Here is a 26625-nt window from a genome sequence, read left to right as displayed (position 1 = left end):
AGCATTTTGGATGGATTTGGATGTTTATGATGCTGATGGATGTTGTGAAGGTTCATGACCAGAAGCTGGTTTCAGAGATGAAGTGCGCTGGGTTTGGAAGGGTAGTGGCCTTCAAATGGCTGGAGCTGAAAAACACAGTATGTACTCCTATGATGTAGACTAAAAATACACAGCGTCTTTCAATTTCCAATAGTTGGATAATTAATAAAATGGTTGCTTAATCGTCTTTGAAGGAGCCAAAAGAGGAAAACTTCAGATAGCAGGTGATAACTGAAGAAGATCTACAGGAACTTGCTGGGACGCTGAACTGAGATCAGCAAAGTCCTCGCACCTGGTTGTGACTCGTCCTTTGGACTGCTGCTTGTACTGATGCATCAAATCATGTCTATCACCTCAGTACTTCGCCGCTGTACACCTCCATCTTTGCTGACTTCCACCTCCCCTCTAGTTCTGCCAGTCTGTCATTGTGTGTGCCAGAGACTGCCAGCACGGAGTCATGACAGAATGAGAGAAACATCACTTTAATTAGATATTACATTGCTACAAATGAGGTACAGTATGTGTTAAATGTAAGACCACATATATATAGCACTCCATAATCAGGTTTGTAAAGATGCATTTTCTTGCCAACAGAACCTCTGTGTGGACTACTGTTGTACTGACTTGTATGATGTACTGTATATTCAGTATGTGTTGTGGCTGTTCTCCTTTTTATTTCAATAATGTAACCAGGCTGTTAAATTCAAACTTTTTTATAAGTAGACCATCAACAGTATTTCTGAAAAATGTGAGTAGCCTAATTATTTATTTCAAACTAAATTATTCAGGTAAACAAAGAGGGAGACGTTTTGGGGAGGTAGGTGTGACTCACAATATTAACATAAAGCAGCTGGAGCTGAAAGGAGGGCTTTGCTTGCTTTCCTTGCAGCATGCCAACACAGGGCCGACGCAGAACCGTGCCTTAATACATAACACGACCCCGTTTGTTTATTCACGGGCAGCTGATAATAACTGTTTGTTTATTAGTTCTTTTTTCAAATACAGAGTGGCTGGAGTATTTTGTTGTTTCCCATAAAATTTGACAGTGCTGATGGTACTCTTTCTAATGTGTGCCTTGGTGGCTTTTTTTAGTTATGTTGATTTTTCTTTATTGTTCTTTAAGCAGACATTCCAGCAGCTTCTTCTCTGCTGCAGCTGCTGATTTGGCGACTCTTTTCTACTCCATTCTCACACAGTTAATCATGACTTTTTCATCTGACTTTTGTTCTCTCTGCGTAACAGATGCAACAGATTTTTAAGTAAGAGCACACAAAAAATTGACTTTATTACAATAACAAGAGTAAATGTTTGATACTTCCACCCCTGAAAACTACCTATGACACTATGGTTCCATGCTTAGGTCACATGATGTCACCTGAGCCAGTTCCATTCACTGATGAAGACCATGAGATGAAAGCTCGTATGTAAACTAGTATGTAGACCTTGTGACCTTGAGTTGGGATTAGTTTGTTGCATATACTGTACCTATTTACCGTTTTGAAAAAAACAGAACAAGAAAGTCATGCAGTGTTTCTCGATATTTTATTCATTCATCATCTGTTTTAATGCAAGCTGTGAACAAAAACTGAACTGAACAGGAAGTGAACTAAAGGCCACAGTACATTGCTCTGTCACTGCTGACAGGAGCACTTGGATAGGCAATTTCATTAAATCAACCTCTCAGTATCAAATATCGCTTCAAAAATATACTCTAATAAAATATTTTGAAGTTAGAATATCAAAGGTTCTACATTAAATATTTATATGTGTGTGTGTCTACTATCCAGCACTTAACCATGTTTAAATTAGCAGACCAAATGCTACTACCCAGACAGAGGAAATGAAAGAGAATTAAGGGGAAATTATGACATTTGTCAACATGGGTGTTACAGTTTTGTCCAGGGTCATGTCCATGGTTGGTCATGATAACATTTTAGTCACCCTCTCTGTTGGAGACAGTTGAGGAATGCAGGTTCCAGCAAGAACAACACTAATTGGGGCAAGAAGCCTTTTAACACCGTCAACTTAGCCCTCAAGCACTTGTCTTTGAATCTTCCAGAATGTAAACACAGAGAGTAGCGTCTTGGAACTCTGTGTAGCTACTGTGACAAACTGCAGGGAATACACACATCCTCTTCCTGCTCCCCTTTCCCCAAATCTCTACAAATACAATGTTTTCATGACCAATAGTCATAACGGAGAACAATCTGAGAATAACACCCAGGTTGACACAGTGTGTTTTACAGCTTTGACTGTGGCTACAAAATGGCTGTTTTGGAAGCGTGCACTTTCCCCAGTGATAGATTATAGAGAGAGTAATGCTCTGGTCTGTGTCTGAGGCCTGAGCACCTTCCTTCCTTTCGCAATATAACCACCTACTCTATCTTTACATTGTGAATCAAAAACACAGAATCCCTAACTATTTTATATATGTGAACTGTTGGACTCCCTACGCGGGTACAGTCATCGGTTTGCTGTGGTTCCTGAGGCTTTCTTTCAGAACTCTGTCTTCCCATCACTCACTGAGCTGCTGGCAGCTCCACCCTCGGCCGCAGAGCTGGAGGTGGAGGGGGCCGTGTTTTTGGGCTGGAAAGTCAACGAGGCAGAGTTAATGCAGTAGCGTTTTCCTGTGGGTCTTGGTCCATCATCAAACAGGTGTCCCAGATGAGCTCCACACTGAAACACCAAAGGGAAAGACTGATATGCATAGTTGGCATAGTTGTACATGTTACATCATCAGCATGTCCATTTGTGATCCTGTTAGTTGTTTCAAACATGATTCTGTCTGCATTGGCTTTTCAGTGACAGAGGACTGTTTGGATCACATGCTGTAACATCCTGTGGCCATGTGCAAGACTGGTGACCACAGAACAGTTGAAGGCACTGTGTTTAGAACTTTTAATTCATTACATCCATCCATCGGCTATACCTGCTTATCCTTTAGAGGCTCACAGTGACATTGGGCAAGAAGCGGGGTACACCCTGTACAGGTCGCCAGTCAGTCGCAGGGCTGAGACAACCATTCATGCTCACATTCACACCTACACCTACATATACGTAGTGGCATTAAGTAAAAGCAACAAATCAATCAATACAACAGACTTAAACACAGTATGAGCTGTGACATCACTCATCACCCAGGTTTTGTGTTTGAGTTCTACAGTATCAGGAATGTGCACTTGCATGTATTTGATTAGCCAACACAATGCGTAGCTGGATGACATTGTGCTGTGGCAAAGGTTGAGTCAGATTTAGGTTTTTGCCAGTTTATTAGCCAGCCCTCTGCATCAGCATGTTTTTGCATGCAGAGCTAATGTTGGTCTGAACACGACCTTTACCTTGTATTAGACTGCCGACCTGTCCAGAGTGAACTCCATCTCTTGCCAAATGTGTGTTGTGACAGGCGAGAATAGTCATCTGACAGAAAGCTAAGCCATCTTATAAAAGTGGAATATAGCACTGGGGACAGCCTTTTTACTGGATCCTGAAAATCCACATTTGGTGAAATATGATACTGTGACACCTGTCAGTCAAGCAAACACATCATAAAATATAATTCCTGTAAGCATTCTAAGGAACAATGATTCTCAAAACTGCCTCTAATACACACAGGACAAGTATAACAAAAAATGATTTTATTAAAAGATTTAGCAGTAACAGGGTCAAACTATCTGATCATTTGGATCATTTACTTTATTTTAATTAATTATTTACAATTATTTATTTCTGTTTCTATTTTTGTAAACACTGCACTGGTAAAGGAGTAAACAATAGATGCTGTTAGGGTGTGATGCAGTGTTGTGTAGCGTACCTGGCTGCAGGTAGTCTCCACTCTGTGCATCCCGTAGGAGAAATCATCTGTCCGAGTGATGGACTCCTCCTTCACAAGGTCAAAGAAGGACGGCCAACCTGAACAAATGATGGTATCATGTTAACAAGGTGTTAACACTCAGATGAAGTGACATGCAGAGGACAGTGATAATTCATCAGACAGCACTGGTCATACTGTGTGTCTGATGTAGGCTGGTGTTAGCTAGCTTTGGAGAAGAAATTAAACCTCTTTACAAATGTGAAATGACTACTGCATGCTTACGTCCATGTACAGGGCTGGACACACGCCAATACACCAGTAGAATCTGAGGAAATCCAATCCTATTTTTTTGTGGTGATGTCCTACTGGATTTCAGTTTTTTCCTCCTCCTCTTTTGTTTTTTTGCTAGCGGCACAGCTCTGGGGATCGGTCTGTTGATCATTTGGTCCACCACTTCGGTCCGGACTGAAATATTACTACTGGATGGATGAAATTTGGTACATATATTCATGGTGCCCAGATGATGAATCCTAATAACTTTAGTGATCATCTGACTTATCCAATACTTTGGTTTATAACCAAATACCTGAGCTGTATTTTGTGTTTTGTGCTAAGTAGCAAATGTTACTCAACTAAAATGGTTAACATTGTAAACATTGTGCCTGCTAAACATCAACATGTTATACAACCAGGGAATTATTCTGTAGCGCATTTTTGGAATTTGTGTCTGATGGAACGTAAACAGCAGCTAGAGATAGTGATAATATGTGCAGTGATAATAATATGGTGTCTATCTTCACATGAAAAGGTCGACATTGTGAGACCGTGTCCGTCCACTCTGTCAGCCTGGAACACGGGCCGCCCGTCGAGTGCTTGATCCGGGATGCTGATGGAGCAGGTCTCTGCAAAGATGTTAGCACAACAGTCTCTGATTCCCGTTGCTTGGCCAGCCTGAGTCCCATTTCGTCCAGACCGGACATTAGCCAGGAGCAGCCTTAAGTCCAACCTGGGCCAGCATGGCTCCTTTCCCGGCTGTCTTTCCTCTCCTCTTGAGCGATCACAGCAGCCGCCGTGGTGCCTGGTCCGGTTGACCTGGATCAAGGTCCGCTGCTCTTTAATCCAAACCTCGGCTTCCTTTTCCGATGACAACCACGATGCATTACTGTCATACGTCTTTCAGCAATAAAGCCGAAAAATTAAAAAAATAACAGTTGAAAAACAAGAATGTTGCTAGCGGAGTTTGCACATGCAGTCGTCGCCATACTCAAAATCTTCTGGTCCAGTCGATTTGAAGTAGCCCTTCAAATCAAATCCAATCAGACATCATTCAATCACGTTTCAGCAATAAAGCCGAAAAAAAAAAGAACGGATTAAAACAAAAATGTAGCGGAGTTTGAAGGAGCTACCGGCCGCTGCCATAGCATACAGATCCTCCGTGGCTGTATTTGACTGGTCTTTAATGGCTGTGTACAGCATGCCGTCTCATCTCCCTGCCTGCCTACCTTCTCCCTGAATAGTGTATAAGAGGGAAAATCCTAGCATTCTTCTACTTCACAGACTTTGGAGGAGAAGTGATACAAACAAGAAAAAATTGTTTTGCTGTATGTACATAAAGATCAATTTTGGGTCACCTATTAGGAAATATCAGCATTTATATATAGTACATTCAAAAAAGAGTTTCAGGCTTCAGAGATGCGACCTGCTCTGGCAAAGCTGGACGCAGCTTGTACAGAGGGAGCGGAGAAAAGAGCTGGTTCAACTTACCTGATCCGGAGTCAAATTTAGTGTCCGAGCTATAAAAGGAAACAAAAATGTCAATTAGAAAAAAACTGTTAATTTCATGTTTTAAAAAATTACTGTTACAGTACAACAGTCACAGGGGACATTTTTGAGTACTTTTAATACTAGTACATTTTCCTGGTGATACTTACTTTTACTTACTGTAAGTGACATTTTCAATGCAGGACTTTTACTGGTAACAGAGTATTTTTTACAGTGTGGTATTAGTATTTTTACTTAAGTAAAGGATCGGAATACTTCCTCCACCACTGTTGTTCACACACAGAAACAGTGCAGCTTTTACCTGAACAGCAGGGCCCCGCAGACAACACAAGTGTAGGTCCCCTCGTCTTTATGGTGTGTGAACTCTCCAGTGAAGGCACTGTGGAAAATGGCTGTATTAGTAAAACTGAATGGCTCAACATGATGAACAAATCAGTAATTGTTATGTTTCCAACATGGTCCTGTCAGTGTGCAACAACAAATACTGTTTTCAGGGAAACAACCTCATGCTTACGTCTGTGCTTTTATAGGAGGTTGTGTGTGTCAGCCCAAAAGGATGGTCTCCGAGTCTTGTCTCAAAATTACCTTACTACAAAGCTACCAGCCACTGGTACAACCTCCACTATTGGTCAGTGTGACTGACTCTTCGACTGACAGAGCTGTCAACAGCCAGGCAGGAGTGATGCTCCGTGGTGCACCAGGATTTTATAACTGCACTATGACCAGGGCGCACACTTTTTATGTCTTTGACTGTGTGAAAATCTGAAGAAGAAAATATATCAGTAATAATATTGAGCATTTATAAAAACAAAAAAATATCTGTGAAAAGAAAAAGCATGAACCATGAGTACATGATAAATAAGAATAAACTAAAGAAACTTGAGAATACTGAAATTCTGAGAATATGGAATTCAATTTTGAAAATATGGAATGAAACTCGAGAATATTTAATGTAACTTGAAAATATGGAATGAAATTCTGAGAATAATTAATAAAACTTGAGAATTTAACTAGTGTCGAAAAGCTAATTTTTGAGGAAAAACACACTAGCACTTACTACTAGCGCAGCCATTCAATGCGCCATGTTGCCTGAAGATATTGAATAAAGCATGAGAATATGGAATGAAATTTGAGAAAATTAAATGAAATTCTGAGAAAACTGACTGAAATTTGAGAATATGGAATGACACTTGAGAATATGGAATAGAATTTTGAGAATATGGCAAGAAATTTGAGAATATGGAATAAAATTTGAGATTATGCAATACATTTCTGAGAATATGGAAAAAAAACTTGAGATAATGGAGTGTAATTTGAGAATATGGAATAAAAATTTAGAATATGGAACAAACTTGGGAATATGAATGGAACTTGAAAATATGGAATGAAACGTGAATTAAATTTGAGAATATGGAATGAAATTCTGAGATTATGGAATGAAATGTGAGATTATTTAATGAAAATATGGAATTAAATGAGAGAATATTGAATGAAACTTGAAAATATTGAATGAATTTTGAATTTCAGAGAATATGGAATGAAATCTGAAAAGTCTCCCCGGGTATGATATTCCTTTTCTAAATAAGCTTGATTTGTGGATTGCCATGGCATGGATATAAAACACTGCCAAAAGTTTTTTGTATAAAATGGTGCATGAGGTTGTAATTTGACTTGTAAATGTGCAAAACAACATACAAAATTTGACCTCCAGCCTTTAAAGTTGACGGGTAAAATCAGTGTCTGCACCGGCACTTATACATTTGTGAGAACACATACAAAATTGTGATCAATTTAATGCAGGTTTCACTTTGATGACAAAAATCATGATGATAGTGAGTCATCACTAAAAAACTATGACACATTTATGAAACTTTGAGGAAAATTAGAGGAACAGCATAAAACTAACAATGAGCACTTTTATGCTCATGGTCAGCAGATGGTTACAGCGGTTCGTCCTACCTCTCAGTTCCTTTCTCCTGGGTAACATGGTACTGCATCGGTGTGAGGCGTTTCTTCAGCTCCTCCTGAGAGAAGCTCACTGGCCACAACTTCTTAGTCCTACATGTTCCTGAGGGGCGAGGCAGGGCAGACAAGAAATATTAACTATGCAGATATTTCTGATACCACCAGGAAGGAAAAAGAGCTGTATAGGTGTTCTTCTACAAAAATGCAAAATCTTCCTCTATCTCAACATCATGCTCTGACAGAAAATATAAATAAAAGCAGATGGGCCAAAAAAAATTAGCTTACAGTATGACAATGACACTTAAAAATAAACAGTGCTTTCATTAAAATCGTTTTTTCACCTTATATATGCTTCCTTTAGGCAATATTATTAGGAAACACTCCATAAACTTTCAGTGTTATGTGGATGATACCCAATTATATCTATCGATCAAGCCAGATGAAACTAATCAGTTAGCTAAACGTCAAGCATGCCTTAAGGACATAAAAACCTGGATGACCTGCAATTTTCTGATGTTAAACTCAGACAAAACTGAAGTTACTAGATAGTGCTCTAGATGGCATTGCCTTGGCCTCCAACACCACCGTAAGGAACCTCGGAGTTATCTTTATCAGAATTTATCCTTTAACTCCCATATGAAACAAACTTCAAGGACTGCCTTCTTTCACCTACGTAACATTGCAAAAATCAGGCACATCCTGTCTCAAAATTATGCAGAAAAACTAGTCCATGCATTTGTTACTACTACGCTGGACTATTGCAATTCCTTAATTTCAGGCTGCCTGAATAAGTTCCTTAAGACTCTCCAGTTGATCCAGAATGCTGCAGCACGTGTACTGAGAAGAACTTGTACTAACAAGAGATCATATTTCTCCAATATTAGCCTCTCTGCACTGGCTCCCTGTAAAATCCAGAATAGAATTTAAAGTCCTTCTCCTCACCTACAAAGCTCTTAATGGTCAGGCACCATCTTATCATATAAAGAGCTCATAATACCTTATTATCCCACTAGAACATTGCGATCCCAGAATGCAGGGTTACTTGTGGTCCCTAGAGTCTCCAAAAGTAGAATGGGAGCCAGAGCCTTTAGCTATCAAGCTCCTCTCCTGTGGAATCAGATCCCAGTTTGGGTTCGGGAGGCAGACACCATCTCCACATTTAAGAGTAGGTTAAAGGCTTTCCTCTTTGATAAAGCTTATAGTTATGGCTGGCTTGGATGAGTCCTGAACCATCCCTTAGTTATGCTGCTATAGGCCTAGACTGCCGGGAGACTTCCCATGATGCACTGAGCTCCTCTCTCCTCCTCTCCCTCTCCATCTGTACGCAGTTTTATCCCATTAATGCATGTTATTAACTCGACATCTTCTCTCTTCCGTAGTTTTGTGCTTTCTCGTCTCTCTCCTCCTGTCGCTTTCAGCAGGTATTTCTGCCTCCAGAGCTGCAGAGTCTGGATCTGTGATTGCGGGCCACCTGCTGCCCCCGTGTTCCTGCTCGACAACTGCTACTACAGTTGTTATTATTAGTCTCATTACTATTATTATCATCATCATTATTATTTCTATCACTATCATTCATATTATTATTTTAAAATTCTAGGTGGAATTTGCATTGTGCTCTGGATAGTGATAAGTTGTGGTTCAAGTATCAACTTCTGAACACCTTGCTCTGACACTTTTTCTCCTCAGATATGAGGGAATCGTCACTGCTTCATCATGCAGACTCTTATTATAAAAGGATAACTGATGCAAAAAAAGCACATCTTTTGCACACAAAAAGAAAAACAGAAAGAAGCTATGGAGCAATAAAACCTTTTAATATTAGATGTAAATTTCTTAAACAAAACCAAAACCACTCATTGCATGCAAGCTGCAAGGTAGCCAAGAAGTGAATCATTTTATTATTCTGTTAGCACTTGAAATTTCAGCTGTTTGACAGCAGCATGTGAGTAGAGCTACAAACTCAACTGATGCTGAACTCAAGGGAGATATGAACCATTTTAAAATGTACCCTGTGGAACTAATGGCACTAATGTTTGTATCTTAGACCAGCAAGTGAAGAGGGTGATGTGATACACATTTCCTGATTTTGCTATAGTATAAACATGTGAGTAAAAACATATTTTTTATTCAATTTAATTTAACAAAATTAGCTCATTTTTCAAATGTATCATTGTTTAATGCTGTCTAAAGGTTTTACCTCACAACAAATAATGTGTACCTCACATTTTTGCCAACCATTTTGAATGCAGGCTATACTATAGCAGATTTCGAGATGTATTTTTCATTTTCATTCATTTCTGTACAGTTTCAAAATCAATTAGCAAACTCTAGAAACTTGCTAACCTTCACACTAAATATCAAGTCTGCATTGTTTGTCAAAGTTACCTTATTGTTGGCTGATAATGCAGTTTAAATGCAATTTGACCTGAAAAGTCTGCACTGCATCACCTCACAATATAATATAGTAATATAATTTGTGAAAAAAGAGAGCAGACTTGATGTTTACTGTGATGGATTATACAACAGCCCAAGTCTGCTAATTGATTTTCATACTGTACAGAAATTAATAGAATTCATTGGACACCTGGAACAGTAGACAAAAATGCTATTGTTGCAAAAGTGCAAGTGATTAGTAAATGTGCTAAAACATGCAAAACCACTGATCACTGGTCCTTTAAGAACAACCTTTATATTTGGACTTGAACTAAGAAATAAAGTGAAATACAATACACTTTGTTATATGTATTTGCTTGTATGCATTTAGTGTGTCATAGTTCTATGAAAAACATCTATTAATAGGACTAATATTAAGCCACTTGCCTTAAATAGCTGAATTAATTGTTTTTCATCATAGATATATAATTGTAGATAGTGCACCCAGACTGTGAGATGCCCACATTGCAGCGAGGTTCTGGCCAGTTCAAAGAGTGGAAAATGTCAGACTTTTGTGCTGCTTTTGGATGTTTTGGTGTCTAATGAAAGAAATGCCAAAACCAAGCAACCGGGAATAATATTTCAGATGAAAAACTATTTTACAATATTTATAATAATTTTCGTTATAAAACCCTGTGTTGTAAAATTATCAATAAATCTATCGTGTATCTTTTACTGGTATGATTGTGTTGAATTTGATATATCACAGTAAGTAATCCTTCTTTTGAGCTAACAATGTTAAGTGACTGTCCTGATACTAAATTAAGCTAATTTTGTCAGGTAAAGAAAAACATTTTTTTGAATTAAAGTAATATATCAGTAAGATGCTGAAAATGATCTCATTATTATCAATCAGCTATGTTGCTCTGTGTATTACTGTGTTAAGTATGTCAGTCCTAAATGATCTACTTTAAAGCAGTAGCCCTAATGTGACACAAAGTAACCTGAATTGCAGCTAAAAGTAACTTACCTGTTACACTGCAACTCTTCACAGCCCTGTTGATACACTGTATATATAATTTTGCCTGCCAGAAATGTACTTAATCTTTTAACTTTAGTGTTTGTTGTAATTGTGTGTTTTTTATTAATCAGGACTTTATTTATTTCTAAAATATAAACAAAATTAGATCATGGCAGCAATTTTAGAATGCAGTAAGAAAAAAATAATATACTTAGTAAATTAATCTTAAATATTATATTATACTAATATTATTGTTATTATCTATATAAGATAGAGTATTTTGGTATGAAAACAATAATTTTGAATTTAATAAAGTATCCTTTATCATAAATACATGTCTGACATTTGTAACAAACCAAACAGCTTGAAAAGCTGTAACAATTCAACGAGTTACGATGATTTTAATTGTAGATAGACATACAAGCATTAGGAGGCGAGGCTTCCCCGTACCAATACGGTGGCTGCGTTGACGCATAGCTGCAATGAACAGCAGCGACCAATACGTGTATATATCTATGGTTTTTCATTATGGCATGAATTTTCCATGCCACATTAAAATCAAATCACAACACAGAAAAAAAAAAAGTTTTTTAAAGTTATAAAATTATAACCAAACATGAAAAACCGTCTCAAAGGTGGCTGTCCACCTAAAAATGCTGATATTTACATTAAAAAGGGGGACAGTGCAGGGTGAGATCCAAGCACTGGTGTGGAGGGTGTGAGGAAGATGGCGGGAGTGACCATGTGGGTCTTCGCCATGCACAGAGCCAAAATGGCGGGCAGACCTGCGAAACTCAAACAAAAGGGACAGAGCCGAAAGGGAGGACAAGCTCTAATTGTCCTCAAGATAGCGGGCAGCTTAGTTAATTATGCTCTCACGCTATCTGGGTTGTTTGAGATGTGTGTAAGTGTGTAAATGTACGTGAAAAGGTGTGTGGGTGAGTGGAGAGGAAAATGCTGTGGCAAAGCACAATAGCTGCCCCTTTATCACACAGGAACCCGGCAGCAAACCTTCATTCACCAGCCGTGTTACTGGATAAAGTTATTAGCGAGTCAAGACTCTCCTAGGAAAAGAAAAGTTTGTGTGATGTGTCTTCCTGTCGTAACGGGGGTTACAGTGTAAAAGACGACGAGCAGTGTGGGGCTTTATAGACGTGATGTCGTCACAGCTGTGCGCCGGGATTTCCCGCGCTGCAGTGCGCGTCTCGTCCAATACGAGTCCGGTGTTTAGATTCAACTGAGATCTCGCGTCAGTCTTACACCTCGGTGTGAGTTAACGGCTGTGGGGACTTGGCGCCGTTCTCCTGTCTGTCCTTTGTTTCTCAGTCGAGCCTCTTTGTGAAGGGGCGAGGCGAGGCGAGGCCCAACAATAGATAACTGCCCATTAAAGCTAGGGTAGCTAATGTTGGAGAAACTAGCAAGAGACAGCTACATTTTGAAAGTATCCAGCTGAAAGGCAGGTAGGGGTGTAGACTGGCAGGTAGCCCAGCCATCATTTCATTTGGGCTGAATGAAATGATGGCTGGGCTTATTGCAGGCCTGCGGCAGCCACGGACACCAGATTCTTTTCATTTTTTCCCCAGAGCATTTGATTTATTGATTGCTGTCGGGATGTAAACAAATATAACAAAAAATGCTTCTGAAATAGAAAACCTACCCTAGCTTTAAGATATGTTTTTCATTTAATTATGACACACTAAACGCATGCATAAACAGCAAATACATAAAACAATGTGAATTGTATTTCACTTCATTTCTTTGTTTGATTTGTTTTTATTTAAAATCAAGACTATCAGTATATAAATAAAACTGACAAAATTAGACTTTAAAATCAGGTAATATTTTTTCAAGAACGAGTCAGCAATTCTGTAAGAATCTGAAAGCATTCAGTGCCATAATTGCAGTACCAGGAAGTTTTTGATACTCACTGCTACAGATGCAAATCACTTGCTACTTAAAAAGTATTGAGGTCCAATTCAGATTTGGTCCAATTTTGGAGCTCTCAAGCATCGTTCACTGCAAACATTTGATCACCATTCCCTTAGAGGACCGATCACATTTAAGAAAATAACTGAAAGCAGCTCACATCATTGTGAACACATGCAGACTGGGACAATAAAGACATGCTGACACACCAGCCAGGTGTTAAGGCTTTAAGAGAGGTAGAGCACAGCAGGCACACATCACCCAGTCAGTGGACCTGAGGGAAGACTGCAGGACCTCAGAGCTACAGGCTGGCTCTTGGTTATTAGATGCAGCAGATTGAAGCCCGACATGGCTGCTGGAGAGAAGTACTCCACGCACCACAAGAACCAAACACCCCTCAGCAGGGCTACAACCAAGGACTGGGCTGGATGAAGGGGAGCAGACAAAGGGAGAAACAACACAAGACAACATAGGTCAAGATACTGAACAGCATCAGAGGCAAGATGTGGAATAAAAGTGCTGGTCGTCAGGATCTGTTTGGGATTCCCACTGTTCATGCAGAGTTTGAAGGACATTGGTTAACAGGCACATGGACACACACCTAGAAAAACAAGAAACATGAATACCTTATCCTGCATGGGCGACTAATTCCTTCATTACAATCCACACATCCAGTGTCATTTATGACTTTCTGATGGTGATGGCTAAAAATTAAAGTCACCATGGAGTTTATTAAATGCTAATTTAATTTCTCACAATTTGAATCAAAGAAAATGTTGATTTCTCTCCCTGACCAGAAAACATACAGAAAAACTCAACCAACCCATAATACCATTACAGATTTTTGAATGCTAAAAACATGTACACTCTGCTTAACGGATGTCCCATTGGTTTATACGTTTCAATAATCTAATCCAATATAGTTCTTTGCCCCAAAGTTCAGTTTCAACCAAAAATACATCAAATTTTGCAAATAAGATGCTCTGAAAATGCAAAGTCACTGTGGCTTTAAACATCTGAGGTCCATACAGATACTGATATTACATTAGGCCAGAAGAGTGTCCGAATCACAGCTCAGAGATAACAGAACCACCGTTTGATGATACTGATGATAATAAAGATGATTAATAATTACAACAGAAAGATTTTACAGTGTTACACATTAAAACATTCCCAGGGCGTCAAATGCAGACGTTTTGTCACGCCTCTGCGTCGTATAAACACGCACAAGGAGACACCTTCAGAGACGATGTAACGTCACTTAGAAGGTTTGGGGGAAAACACTTGGTTAGGCAGTAGGACGTCACGTAAGGTTTTCTGGCAGCCCTGTGCATCTAATCCAGACGCCAAAGGGTACCTTCTGTTTTTATGACGCCGAGGGCCGTGACAAAACATGCCCTGGGAATGAGAACGGGCTGTAACACCACATGTTCTCTGAACAGAGGACATCATAATGTGCGCACACACACACAAACACACACATATACACACAGCTCCTTTAGATTATACACTGAGCAGAGGTCCCCGGATGTCATTAAGATTTAGGTTTTACTTATACATGGCACCAACATTGTCCTATTATTTGATGATGGGTATGATTTCAGTTTGTGTGGCTTAATAGTTGTTTTAATTAAAACTACGTTATATCTGTGTAAAACCTTACTTCACCTTACTTATCCTGATGCAAACTTTTCCACAAAGCAACCACAATTATTATTATTAGTAGTAGTAACAGGAGTAGTATTAAACAGAATATTGAAATTTTACATTGACCAACATATAGAAGTCAGAAAATGTTTTCTTTGTAATTTGACTTAAACTTTCCCATCAGCTCCACCAGAAGAGACCACACAAGAAGCCTTTTCAATACCATCTGTGCTTTTAAACCATTTTACCACACAGGAAAAATACACCTGACAAATGTAGTCATAAAAAGTACGACACATGTTCATTGTGATGGGTGTCCTCTCTTACACATCACAATTGGTGCGTTTTTAGCAGTGTGTCATCAGCAAAGCATTGAGGTATGACTCGCGTTTTAGCCATTCAGGGTTGATTTTCTTACCATTCTGGCATGGAGTGAAACCTACGGAGCCCGGGAGGTGACATGGACGTCCCATACACGCTTTAGTAGGTCGCACACGCGTTATACTAAACCGCACACGCAGAAGTAAGTCGCAGGCAGGATTTACTAAAGCACACACACACTTTAGTAAGACGCACACTCGCCGGTAACTAACTGGAGTGTAGGAAAATCATATTCAAACATGTAACTACGGTGCGCTTTGGAAAATGATTAACAATATCATCTACACCATCAACTGCACCTCAGGAGACTTATCTGTCAAACTCCTGAAGTTTGCAGACATCACCACTGCAGATCCACCACACCCTGGTCACAACCTGTCCCACCTTCTCCCCTCTGGGAGGCGCTACAGAGCACTGGACGCCAAAACACCCAGACACAGGAACGGTTTCTACCCACAGGCCATCGCTCAGCAACAACTGTTAACACCCGTCACACAGTGTCAGGAACAACCCCTGTGACACTGCCACTGCACCTGTAAATTTATCTCATTGTTTTATGTCAATATTACCACTTTTTAAATCTGCACACGCTGTGCAGACTGTAAGTACAGTCATATCCACCTACCTCCTGTATAGAAAGCAACCTGTTACATTATCATATTTATTTCAGCTCCACTGCACTAATTGTCTTACTGTTTACAAATGTTACTGTTGTTGTTTTTTTGTACTTTAAAAAAAAGAAAGAAAAGAAAATTATATATATATATATATATATATATATATATATATGCATATTGCACATGGTAGGTTAATGTTTGTTTACCTTGTTGAGCTTCTTGTCCTTGTTTTTAGACGTATTTATGTCTACTTCTGTGTAAGTACATAGAGAGCAACAAAAAAACCGGAGTAAAATTCTTTGCATGTGTGCACATTCCTGGACAATAAAGCTGATTCTGATTAGGGCTGGGCAATATAATAGAAAAATAAAATCTAGATTTTTTTTGTGTATCGACAGGTGACTATTTTAATATATTGTTTGTCCCGCAGCAGTGTGATGTGAAGATGTCACAGTATAGACAAGGGCTTCACAGTTTGGGGGACTGTCATGACCTAAGATGGCTGACAGCGAGGACATATGAGAGGAGAGACAGAAGAGGACTCTGCACATTGATCTGTGCTCTCAGTTTGTGTTTCTTAAAGAGAGGGGAAGACATGGGGGTGGACTGAACAGTGTGTGGAATACTCTTTTTCAGCCTGTCCCCACCATATAGTCAAGGACGCTAGCTGGCCTGCTGTCTGGAGAGATCAGGCTGATGTCTTGTCAACAAACACACATAGTAAGAGCAGATGGTATTTTCTGCCCTGACTGTGCTGAAACTTATGATCACAGTGAGACAGCTCAACTCAGGTAATAAAGACAGTTATCGTGGCTAAAAATAACTTATTTGCACACGTTGTAACAACACAATGTCCACGTTTTAGACATTTTACACCTTGTCCAAAAACAAAAAATAGAATTAATCAAATTAAATCCATATATATGACCCAGCTCTAACATTAGGTATATGATAAAATATAAATACATTACCAAAAGCATGTGGACACCTCAACATTGCATGTGTGACAGTTAAAGTCCCCCTCCATTTTTGGACCTTCACTGTGCAGAATGATGTATATGCAGAGTTTAATACTAGAACGCTATTTTCACATTCATCTGCTGAAAGGGGAAAGTTTCTCTGTGCTCACTTTAAATCTGAGTTTAAGATGTGGACGTGGGAGCAGGATTTTGTGACATCGCATCTAGTTTGGAAGCCAGTCTTGATCCAGTATCCAACTCCAGTATCATACAAGTGTGATGTGAAAACTTAAAGCCTCCAGTGCACATACACCGAGACTGAACATTTAGTGAAGAAGTCATCTTGTGTCTTGTAATTGATCTTTTAAAATCAGGGAGGAGAAGATGTAATTTTAAGAATCATTAACTAGGTAATCAGACTTTTTTGGCTGGACTGCAGCAAAGTGAGGCCAGCCCTATAAATGCGAAAGTCTGTCCCCGACTTACTGAGTGAGTGAGTGAGTGAGTTACACCAGTGGTTGGTCGAGTGACAGCTGTCTCTGGGCCGGATCCGCCTCTAAACCGGCAGATCCACGTTATAGTCACACCTGTTTTACTGCCCCGTTCCAGATACAGCGCACGTACAGGCTGTGTACACTTAGGAGTGGACGGTGTCATTTGGAAGTCACGGTCAGTCAGTATAATCAACGTATGGGCCGGAACTGTGGGAACGAGCACCCGAATGGTTTTTCTTTTTAAACAGCGTGAGCTCTTGAAGCGCTCCTTCGAACAGCTCGGTAGGATGAGGCGGTTACTGAAGGTGCTTCTCAGGCCGTTCATCTCCTCGTGAAGGGGATGAGGTGGGTTCTCCAGTATGTTCCTGATTTTGCACCTCATCCTCCCCTCAGCCACCTCCTCCAGCCGAGCCCGCCTTGCTGACCAGTTTATTGAGTCTGTTTGCATCACCAGCCATAATGCCGTCTCCCCAACACACAACAGCAAAGAAGAGCGCGCTGACCACTGTTTCATAGAACATGCAAAGCAGCCTGCTGCACACATTGAATGACCTGAGCCTCCTCAGGGAGTACAGTCAGCTTCCTATAGAGGGCACCACAACTGTCTGACCAGTCTAGTTTGTTGTTGAGTTGCACCCCCAGGAACTTGTATGACACCACTACACCCACCTCCTCACCCTGAATGGTGATAGGTGGCTTCCTGTTCCGTTAGAAGTCCACTACCGGCTTTTTTGTCTTGCTGATGTTTAGCTGCAGGTGGTTGGTGTTACACCAGCCGACAAATCTCTCCACCAGGCTCCTGTACTCATCCTCGTTGTCCCCAGTGATGCAGTCGACAGCGGATGAGGTGCGCCCGTGTTACTATCCAGTACATCTGACTGGCAGCTCTAGAGCCGGACACACTGCGGTCTGCAGGTGACAGTCAGTAATCCAGCATACCATGGCACAGTCCACCTTCTTGTCTGCAAGCAGGAGTGGCTGAATGGTGTTGAACGCACTTGAAAAGTCAAAAAACATTCTCACCGTGCAGCCAGACCTCTTCAGGTGAGAGTGATTAGATTAGATTCAACTTTATTGTCATTACACATGTAGAAGGCAACGAAATGCAGTTTAGGTCTAACCAGAAGTGCAATAAGCAAGTGCAGGATATAAAGTGTGTGCAGGATAGAGCAGTATTATGAAAATGTTTTACAAGTGGTACTATGGACATTATATACGGATGGCATTACTATAAACAGAAGTATATTGATGGATATGTACAATAATGAATTGGACTGGGCAGTAGGTAAATGATGCCAAGGTTTGCCTGGTAGCGATCTGCAAGGGGTCCAGAGAGTCATGTCTGCAGGGCATTTATATGCTGCTCTATCAGCCTCCACTTTGCACCAGATGTTGAACCTGGCTGCAGGGATTCGCTCCCATTCAGACAGTGAGGTCCAACACTGATATTAGCCGATCAGGCCTGGCTCACAGTCTGTGTTCCAGTTCATCCCAAGGGCTCTGTGCAGGCCAGTCAACCCAAACTGATGCTTTTATGGTTTTTGTCCATTTTTTCATTATTTACTAAAGAACTGCACCAACGTTTTGCACAGGTAAAATCGAAGAAATGCAGCACCTCCAGAAATTGCATATTTGGTCTCAATTTAAGGCTTACTTGTTCATAGGTGCAAAATATCGGAGGAGGGAATGGAAATTTACACAAATACCCTCAGCACCTGATTTATCACAGACTCACCACATCAGCACACAAAACTGCAACTGAATATTCAACGCCTGAGAAGCGAGAGCTGAGAAAAGTGTAACATCTGTGGTACTGTTTCAGCAGACACACACAGAGGGAGAGAGACTATAGGTGAGAGGACCAGTGAGTGAGAAAGGCAGAGAGAGAAACACATTGCATTATAAAGTTAAATGTGCCAAAGCTCACCGCTCAGCATCGCAACACAAGACAAAAGAGCAGCATTGCTACAATCTGCTATTTTCCACGCAACGTTACCGTTCTGTCTCCCACAGGGGCCTCCTGCTAATTCTTCCTGACTTTTAATGGCTCAAAGCAGCTCCCATGCAATATGATTGATGCAGCCAGTACTTATATGATTTTTTATCCATTTACAGAAATGATCAAGTTTAAGGAGTTTACAAGTTTTACCAAAAGTCATTCAATCACTGATCTTTTTGTTTCAGCTGACATCGGGCTACTCAGTATTTTTTCACATGCAGCCTTCTTAAGCGGGACGAATACACACCTGCAGTCCCAAAAGTGTCTTCTCTTCAACCAATAGTCCAAATTCAGCAGTAATCTTTAGTTTTGCTTTCCATTACTTTTCAGACGTGTGCAACATGTGTCTGAACAACCTGGCATCAGGCCTAGCCCAAACCAGCACAAACAGACCCAGTCCACTATTCCTCCTCCACCAAGCTCTACAGGTGGCACTATGCATTCAGGCAAGTATTGTTCTCCAGGAGACTGGCATTAGACTGCCATATAGTGAAGCATGATTCTGCTCCAGAGCCCAGTGCTTGGCACTGTCCATTGTGATCTCAGGCTTGTATATCACTGTTTGGATATGGAAACTTATGGCATGAAGCGCCTGACAAACAGTTTTTGTGTGGACATTGTTTCCAGAAGCAGTTTGGTAGTTCATGTTGCAACAGAGGACAAAAGACAGTGACACTTTAAAAGTCACTGAGCTCTTCAGTACGACATGGCTTGATTTTATGCATCTGTTAGGACTATTAGAAAGGGTGTCCATATACTTTTGGTCACATAGTGTACAGTAGGTATATGATAGGCTATGTTATGTTACAGGTATGTCATGATCATAGTAGGTGGACTAAAACATGCAAAACACAGATATGTTCCTTTAATAAGCACTACAGTCTGCATTGTCCCGTCACACCTGGACATGTTAACACTAAAGCTAACAGGTTACTCTACCTAGAAGAGCAGCAGGGTGGCAGACTGAGCTGCTGCCTTGCCCAAGGGCACGATGCAGGGCCACGAAGAACCCACGTCTGAGGAGGACAGCCATGAGACACACAGTCACACTGAAGAGAGAGAGAGAGAGAGTCTGTGATTTACAAGGAGGGCAGGTGGTGGAACAGGTCGAGATCTTTAAGTACCTGGCCACTGAGATCATGCGGACGGGGTCTACAAAAAGGTCCAACAGCGCATGTTTCTCCTGAGGAGGCTGAAAGCTTTAATGTCAGACAGACATTTTAACAGCAGTATACCTCATTGCGTCAGTCCTTCCGTTCAACATTGCATCATGGTACAACTTCCTCACAGAGAAAAGCAAGAAAAAAACTCACAAGAATCATCAAGCATGCAACCAAAATCACCGGCATCACTCAAACCCAACTCTCAGACCATCACCAAGAACCCCTCACCCCCTGTTCACCACTCCTTTCAGCTTCCCCAGCCGCTTCAGAGCACCTTTGGCCAAAAAGAGAACTTACAAAAACTCATTCTCGCTGCAATATCCATTTCAAACAAGGCCAACACTGTCACTACTGTTTAATGCAGCTTTGCACACCTGCTCTTAATTATTTATTTATGGAATTATTTGCATTTTTATGCAATTTTATGCAAGACTTTAACAGGTGTATGTTTTTAAGTTGTTTGTGAGCCAAATTAAGACAAATTTGTGTCATTATGTGATAGACAAAGTTTTTTGAATCTTTGATAAGTTAGAACATACTGATGTGCATCAGCCCATTTCTGTACATAGAAAAAAAAAACAAGTCATAACAAAGAGACATATTCAAGGCCAGAGAGCCAAAATCCAAGAGGAAAATCTCAGTGTTTTCAGCAGTGTGTGACTAACATTAAGCTGCAGGAAAACAGTATTCTACCAAAGGATGTATCAGCCGTACACAACACTTACTCGAAAGGCCCGTACACACCAAGCCAACCTCAAAGAACTAGCAACAGCAAAGCCTTACATCACCACATGAACCACCCACACAGACTACAGCTAACAACCAGCTGACTGCTGGGATGTAAAGCTCTGTGAAACAGCTTTGAGCTATGGACACTCATGTTGGACAGAACAGAAAAGATAAAACAATAACAATAGGAGGAAAAGGTATAAAAGCAGAAAGATTGCCATGAAATTGTCACTGCTCACATGACTTGAATTAACCAATGACTGATGGCTTTAATGCTTAAAAAGGCCACTTTATTCCCTTTTCCTTGTTTTCACAATGGTGAAGACAAGAGAGCTGTCTGAGAGCATCGGACGTGCTATCACCACCAAACACAAGACTTCTAAAGGGTTCGAGGCCATCTCCAAAGACCTTGGCATCCCTGTTTCAACAGTACGCTCTTTGGCAGTGCAGACCAGCGATTTGTTTATTGGAACACACTTGTCATAACGTGAAATAAAGTGCGCAACATGTGAAATAATGCACGCTGCTCCACTTTATTTTGACCTCCCACACTTGACCTACGCCGTACAGAGCGTGTAACCTACTGCGCACTCTCTACGATCTAGACTAGACAGTGCCACTCACCAGCTAAGACGCCTGTCATCAAAGTAAATTATTACCAGTAAGTCACAGATAATCACACTGTGCATGCTGCCCGTTTTAATGCCACCTACCCTACAAAATCAGATCACTGCAAAAATAGCAAATATGATAACATCATACAAGCCATTCACTGATGCTGAGTTGAGTAAAACGTGTGCAATTGATGTGGTTGGCAAGGTTTTAAGTCGCGATGAGAAAAACAAGAAAACAGCTGTGGAGCTATTAAAGCAGGTGCTGCTGTCGGATAACGACAACAAGAAGAGCAGAGGTTTTAGTGGATGAGTGTTTTTCCAATCTACTCGCAGATTTGAAGAAAGCAAGAAGCCATATCACTAGCAACAGACTCGTCCTTTGACCAAACTGATATGGAGCTACTTGTCTGCTTCCTCTGCGTGGGCGCACAACTGGGGAAATCATTTTTAACGAATCGGCAGAGTTCTTGGAGAAGAATGAATCGGATGTGAGTAAAATTGTGCAAGTTGTCACCAATCGTGCTCCGTTGCTGGTGGGACAACACCAGGGCTTGGTAACCATGTTAACCCAGCACTCGTGGCATTTCATTATTCACAAATTAGTGTTGTGCGCTAAACTGTGTGGAGAAATGAAAGAGGCGATGGGTACTGTAACGAGACAGATTTCATTCGCGAGAGATCTAGTCTGCAACATCGCCTTGTCAGAGCATTGCTGGAGGAAACGTCAGCGGAACCCAAGGACCTTTTGCTGCATAATGATGTTCACTGGCTGAGCAAAGGCCGTGTGCTGGAGAGGCTGTGTGACCTGTGCCGTGAGCTTGTCATTTTTATCCAGTCTGCAGAGCCAAAAAGCTCAAGAATTTCAGAGGTTTTTAAGTGACAACAAGGTGAGGGCATATGTTCTTACTTTGTGTGATATCGTGTCTCATCTAAATTAAGCCACGTTTCCACCCAAAGTACCTGGAACTTTTATTCCCAGGAACTACTTTTCAAGGAACTAAAAGGTTCCTTCCTTCATTGTCTGCGTTTCCAGACTCGGGAAGAAATTACACCCATTAGGTTACACCCATCACACATAACTTAATAAACACATCACCTGCAATTCAGCATAAGGACCTTTGCTTATTTTAACCTCTGCACTCTCATCTGTTCTAATTGCTGAGCTCATAATGGTGAAATTGAGAGCCACTACTTTCTCAGAGTGTTGTAAATATTAGAATATGGTAACACAAGCATACGCGTTACGTATCTTTTTACATGTATAGCAGTATATACTTGTTTTCAGATACAAGAACAGCCACTATACACACATTTAGTTCCACAACTATTTATTAATCTGCAGAAATATAAAAAGGTGCAAAATACAGCGTTTGTGTGCTTCAGCAGGAGACATGGGACGAGCGCTGCTGCTGGTCGCAGGAGGAAACACAACATGCGACGACATTAACAAGATATCATTTTGTAAGATCGATTTAGCCAACGCTTGTCTTAAGGAGCACGACATTCTCCACCATTAACGTTAGCATGTAGCTAACGTTAGCTTTCGGTTATGGTAGCAATAGCATGACAATAGTTATTATAGCATTTAACAAGCAGCATGTGGGCCATATGTGATTTACCTTCAACCGACTGGTCATCTGTTTCCGTGTCTTCCACCACGGCTTCAGCAGCGCAGCAGCTGAGCCGCTGCACCAGATAAGGCCGGCCTGTGACCCAGCAACGCATCGATCCAGAAGGTCAAACCACCGCTGCTCTGCGGTCGGAGCTCGCCCAATCAGAAATGTTCAGAGCCCCACCCCGAAAGTTCCTGTACTTTTGGAAAGCACTACCCCTCGAGCAGGGACCTTTTGAGGGGTAAAATAATGTCCCCAGAACTTCATTTAGGCCCTGGTCCCTACGGTGGAAACTTGTTCCTCCAAAGGTTCCTAGTCCCTGGGGAAAGTTCCTGCGGTGGAAACGAGTTCCTCCAAAGGTTCCTAGTCCCTGGGGAAAGTTCCTGCGGTGGAAACGAGTTCCTCCAAAGGTTCCTAGTCCCTGGGGAAAGTTCCTGCGGTGGAAACGAGTTCCTCCAAAGGTTCCTCGTCCCTGGGGAAAGTTCCTGCGGTGGAAACGAGTTCCTCCAAAGGTTCCTAGTCCCTGGGGAAAGTTCCTGCGGTGGAAACGCAGCTATAATCTGCAATTGCACGGCAAGAACCACACTGTTGCGGACATGTACGAGGCGGCTGAAGCTTTCCGGTCAAAGCTGAACCTTTTGGAGCGAGACATTCATGGGAGAAAACTGCACTTTCCATGTCTGCGGGAGCACTGCGAGAAGAACAAAGTGCGCGAGGATCCAACGATGAAGCATTTAGTGACGAGTCTGGCAGAAAACTTCAAGGAACGATTTGAAAGCTCCCCTAAACGCTCAGGTGACATCCTCCTCCTCCTCCTCTTGAGACAGCCGGTCTGTTTCAGCTGACGGCTGGTGGACTGCAGAGCTATTGCAATGCGCCCACTCACAATGTTTCCCTCCACGTACATATGTATAGTTTTCTTCAATTAACTCTATCAAGAACCAGGAAAGAACCAGACTCTCCAGTGCACATCTTGGCCAGTGCCTCAGGACTGCCACAACAGAATCCAGGCCCGACATCAGAAGCTCTCACTTCATCAGTCATCATCCATTTACAGTGTGTGTACACTTTCATAGTTCAAATGCAACAGAGCTTAATTAAAAAGAACAAACAGATAAAATGAGAGAACGGAAACAGTGGGAGAGGCAGTACTACTAAAAACAGCAGACTACAGTTGGTCAGATGTAACACAGCAATTAAACAATAGAAAAAGAAATTAAAATAAAAGCATAAAAGCAAATTATATTGTTTGCCGCAAGAAAAGCAAATAAGACCATTTGGTTTTTATAGCCTGATATTATTTGGTAAGCTCATTTTAAGTGTCAAACTAATAATGTGTTGTTGTGTTATTTAACCTCATATTTTAAAAGTGACAAACTGACTCTCTCTCTCTGTCTCTTTCAGTGTGTGTGTGTGTATGTGTGTGTGTGTGTGTGTGTGTATACATAATTAAATTGTTGGTTTTGGACTTTTTTTGTATCAAGAGTGCATTTTTTTCTTGTGTGACCCTCAACCCAGGTTTTGAGGATCCCAGGCCAAAATTATTACTACTACCACCCCCACTATAATATAATAATAATAATAATAATAATAATAATAATAATAATAATAATGGTGATAGCAGCAACATCTGCACATAAAACAACTTTTACTGGCATGAATGGAAACCCCCCCAGACGTTTTGGCCCTTGGCTTGGCATGCTTGATATAATTTTGACAATTGGGGAACCCTGGCATAGGCCTTTTTCAAAGCAGACATTTTTACTTGTCATAGTATGAAAAGCACAGTTATTACTAATAACATCAACAATGGCTTGAATGTATTTCCTACCTCACAAAGTATTTGTAAAGCCCTTTAAAATTGTTTCAAGCCTGCACTTTTTACATTCTGAGCTTACATCAGTTGCCCACCCCCCCTCTCCGGTCTTGCTTTAGTTAAGGATATTACTTCACACACAGTTATGATTGGACATTGTACATTGTAACAAGCTACAATACACTAACAATAAATCCAAGTAAGCTGTTATGGATAAATGTGACTTTCTAGTAGCCAAAGAACTTTGCCACATACTAAACCGTAAGTTTCATAGGTAAAACAGAGGCAGACGTTCATGTTACACCTGGATACCGGTAAGCCAACATGCATCCAATTCGCGGAGCAGCTCATGAGCACACTGCTGTCCGTACTGCTGTCCGTACTGCTGTCCGTTCTGCTGTCCGTGGAGAAGTAAAGCTGCTGTGGCAGCCACTGCCACTAGATGTCAGTAAGGTGTAGCACTTTGGAACGCCTTGTTCTGAGCTTCAGCATCAGGAATGGAAGGGTTTATGTAATGGGTTTTGGAAAAACTAAACTTATATTTTTCCCCCAAGTGAACTTTATACCGAATATAACTCAAAATATTTGGTTTCTGACGTCATCACAGAACATGGATTACAAGGTAAAACTATGAAATACTACAGGCTTGGTTTTCCAAACTCCCGAGGCCCGCGGCTGACTACTGACTTAACCTGAATCACCAGCAGGCCTGTGCCATGTTGAACAGGAAGTGTTGTTAGGAAGTTAGCGTTAGTCCAAAAATACAAAAGACACTTCCATACCGGAGAAAAGCAGCAGAAACGCGACGCTGACGGTCAAGTGTTGTGTCGCTAGCGATAGTCTTCCCGCGTCAGGTCGGCACATAGACTGGACCTGGAGCAGACGCGCTGTCTACAAGGCGAACCCGACCCGTCCCAAGACAGCAGACGCACATCTCCAAGTATGGGCAGGACCTCTCTCGGTTTCCGTTTGGCATTAGATAGCAGCCTCGTCACAGCATGATGCAAGCGGACTACAACCAATTCTCATTTCATTTAACAACTAAAACGTTTTCTTCAACACGAATAAAGCGACTAAAACAGCAGCCGAGTAGACAGGAAGCAGCTCGGACTGATGGAGCTAACGGAGCTGCGTGAAGCGGCACGTCACGTGTGTGGACACAGCTAATGACACTTTCATGTAACAATAATTCAAAGTTATTTGTCTATTCCATGACGTGGTCAATATAAGTTGTGACATAATCACATGAATAAATGCAAACTAAATATATAATGTAATCATTAAATTGTGAAATAATCCAACATTCTTTTAAAACTCAAATGTTATTTCAAACTGAGTTTGGGAAAAGGCCATTTAGAAATAAAAACTGCTGGAATGAAATTAAAATGACCTGCAATAAACTAAAACAGCAACACTTCATGATAATGAGCTGGGTTTTAAAAACTTTTTGGATTGGACTTATATATATATATATTGTCTGTATATAGCCATATGAATATTTATTTATTTCATAATGTCTTGTTTATTTAATATTGAGCACTTTGGGTCTGCATACATTAGATTACCAAGCAGGAAATACTGTCTCAGTCAATAAAGCAGATTCGACAGCAGGCAATACCTGAATACCGATCATGACAGTGTGATGTGTGTGTGTGTGTGTGTGTGTGTGAAAATGA

The 26625-nt window shown here is 40.9% G+C and overlaps 1 protein-coding gene and 1 long non-coding RNA gene across 3 annotated transcripts; one reads left to right on the top strand and one right to left on the bottom strand.

The window, feature by feature from the left end:
* Positions 1-2542, top strand: LOC122871159. The gene is made up of 2 exons (XR_006376804.1): positions 1-137; positions 234-2542. It is a non-coding gene; the product is annotated as an uncharacterized LOC122871159 (long non-coding RNA).
* On the bottom strand, positions 1565-26484 carry msrb3 (methionine sulfoxide reductase B3). Of its 2 annotated transcripts, XM_044185883.1 has the most exons (8): positions 25732-26484; positions 19954-20063; positions 13192-13341; positions 7592-7700; positions 5934-6011; positions 5615-5643; positions 3851-3948; positions 1565-2715 (listed from the first exon to the last, which is right to left on the bottom strand). In XM_044185883.1, the coding sequence occupies exons 2-8, from the start codon at positions 20045-20047 to the stop codon at positions 2536-2538; spliced, it is 738 nt and encodes a 245-aa protein (XP_044041818.1). In that variant the 5' UTR covers positions 20048-20063; positions 25732-26484; the 3' UTR covers positions 1565-2535. The 2 variants fall into 2 exon arrangements, with proteins under 2 accessions (XP_044041818.1, XP_044041819.1); XM_044185884.1 differs by lacking the exon at positions 19954-20063.
* Between the last annotated feature and the right edge of the window lie 141 nt (positions 26485-26625).

Source organism: Siniperca chuatsi, linkage group LG23 (genome assembly GCF_020085105.1).
Source record: "Siniperca chuatsi isolate FFG_IHB_CAS linkage group LG23, ASM2008510v1, whole genome shotgun sequence".
Taxonomy (NCBI): domain Eukaryota; kingdom Metazoa; phylum Chordata; class Actinopteri; order Centrarchiformes; family Sinipercidae; genus Siniperca; species Siniperca chuatsi.
This window is presented reverse-complemented; position numbering and strand designations above follow the sequence as displayed.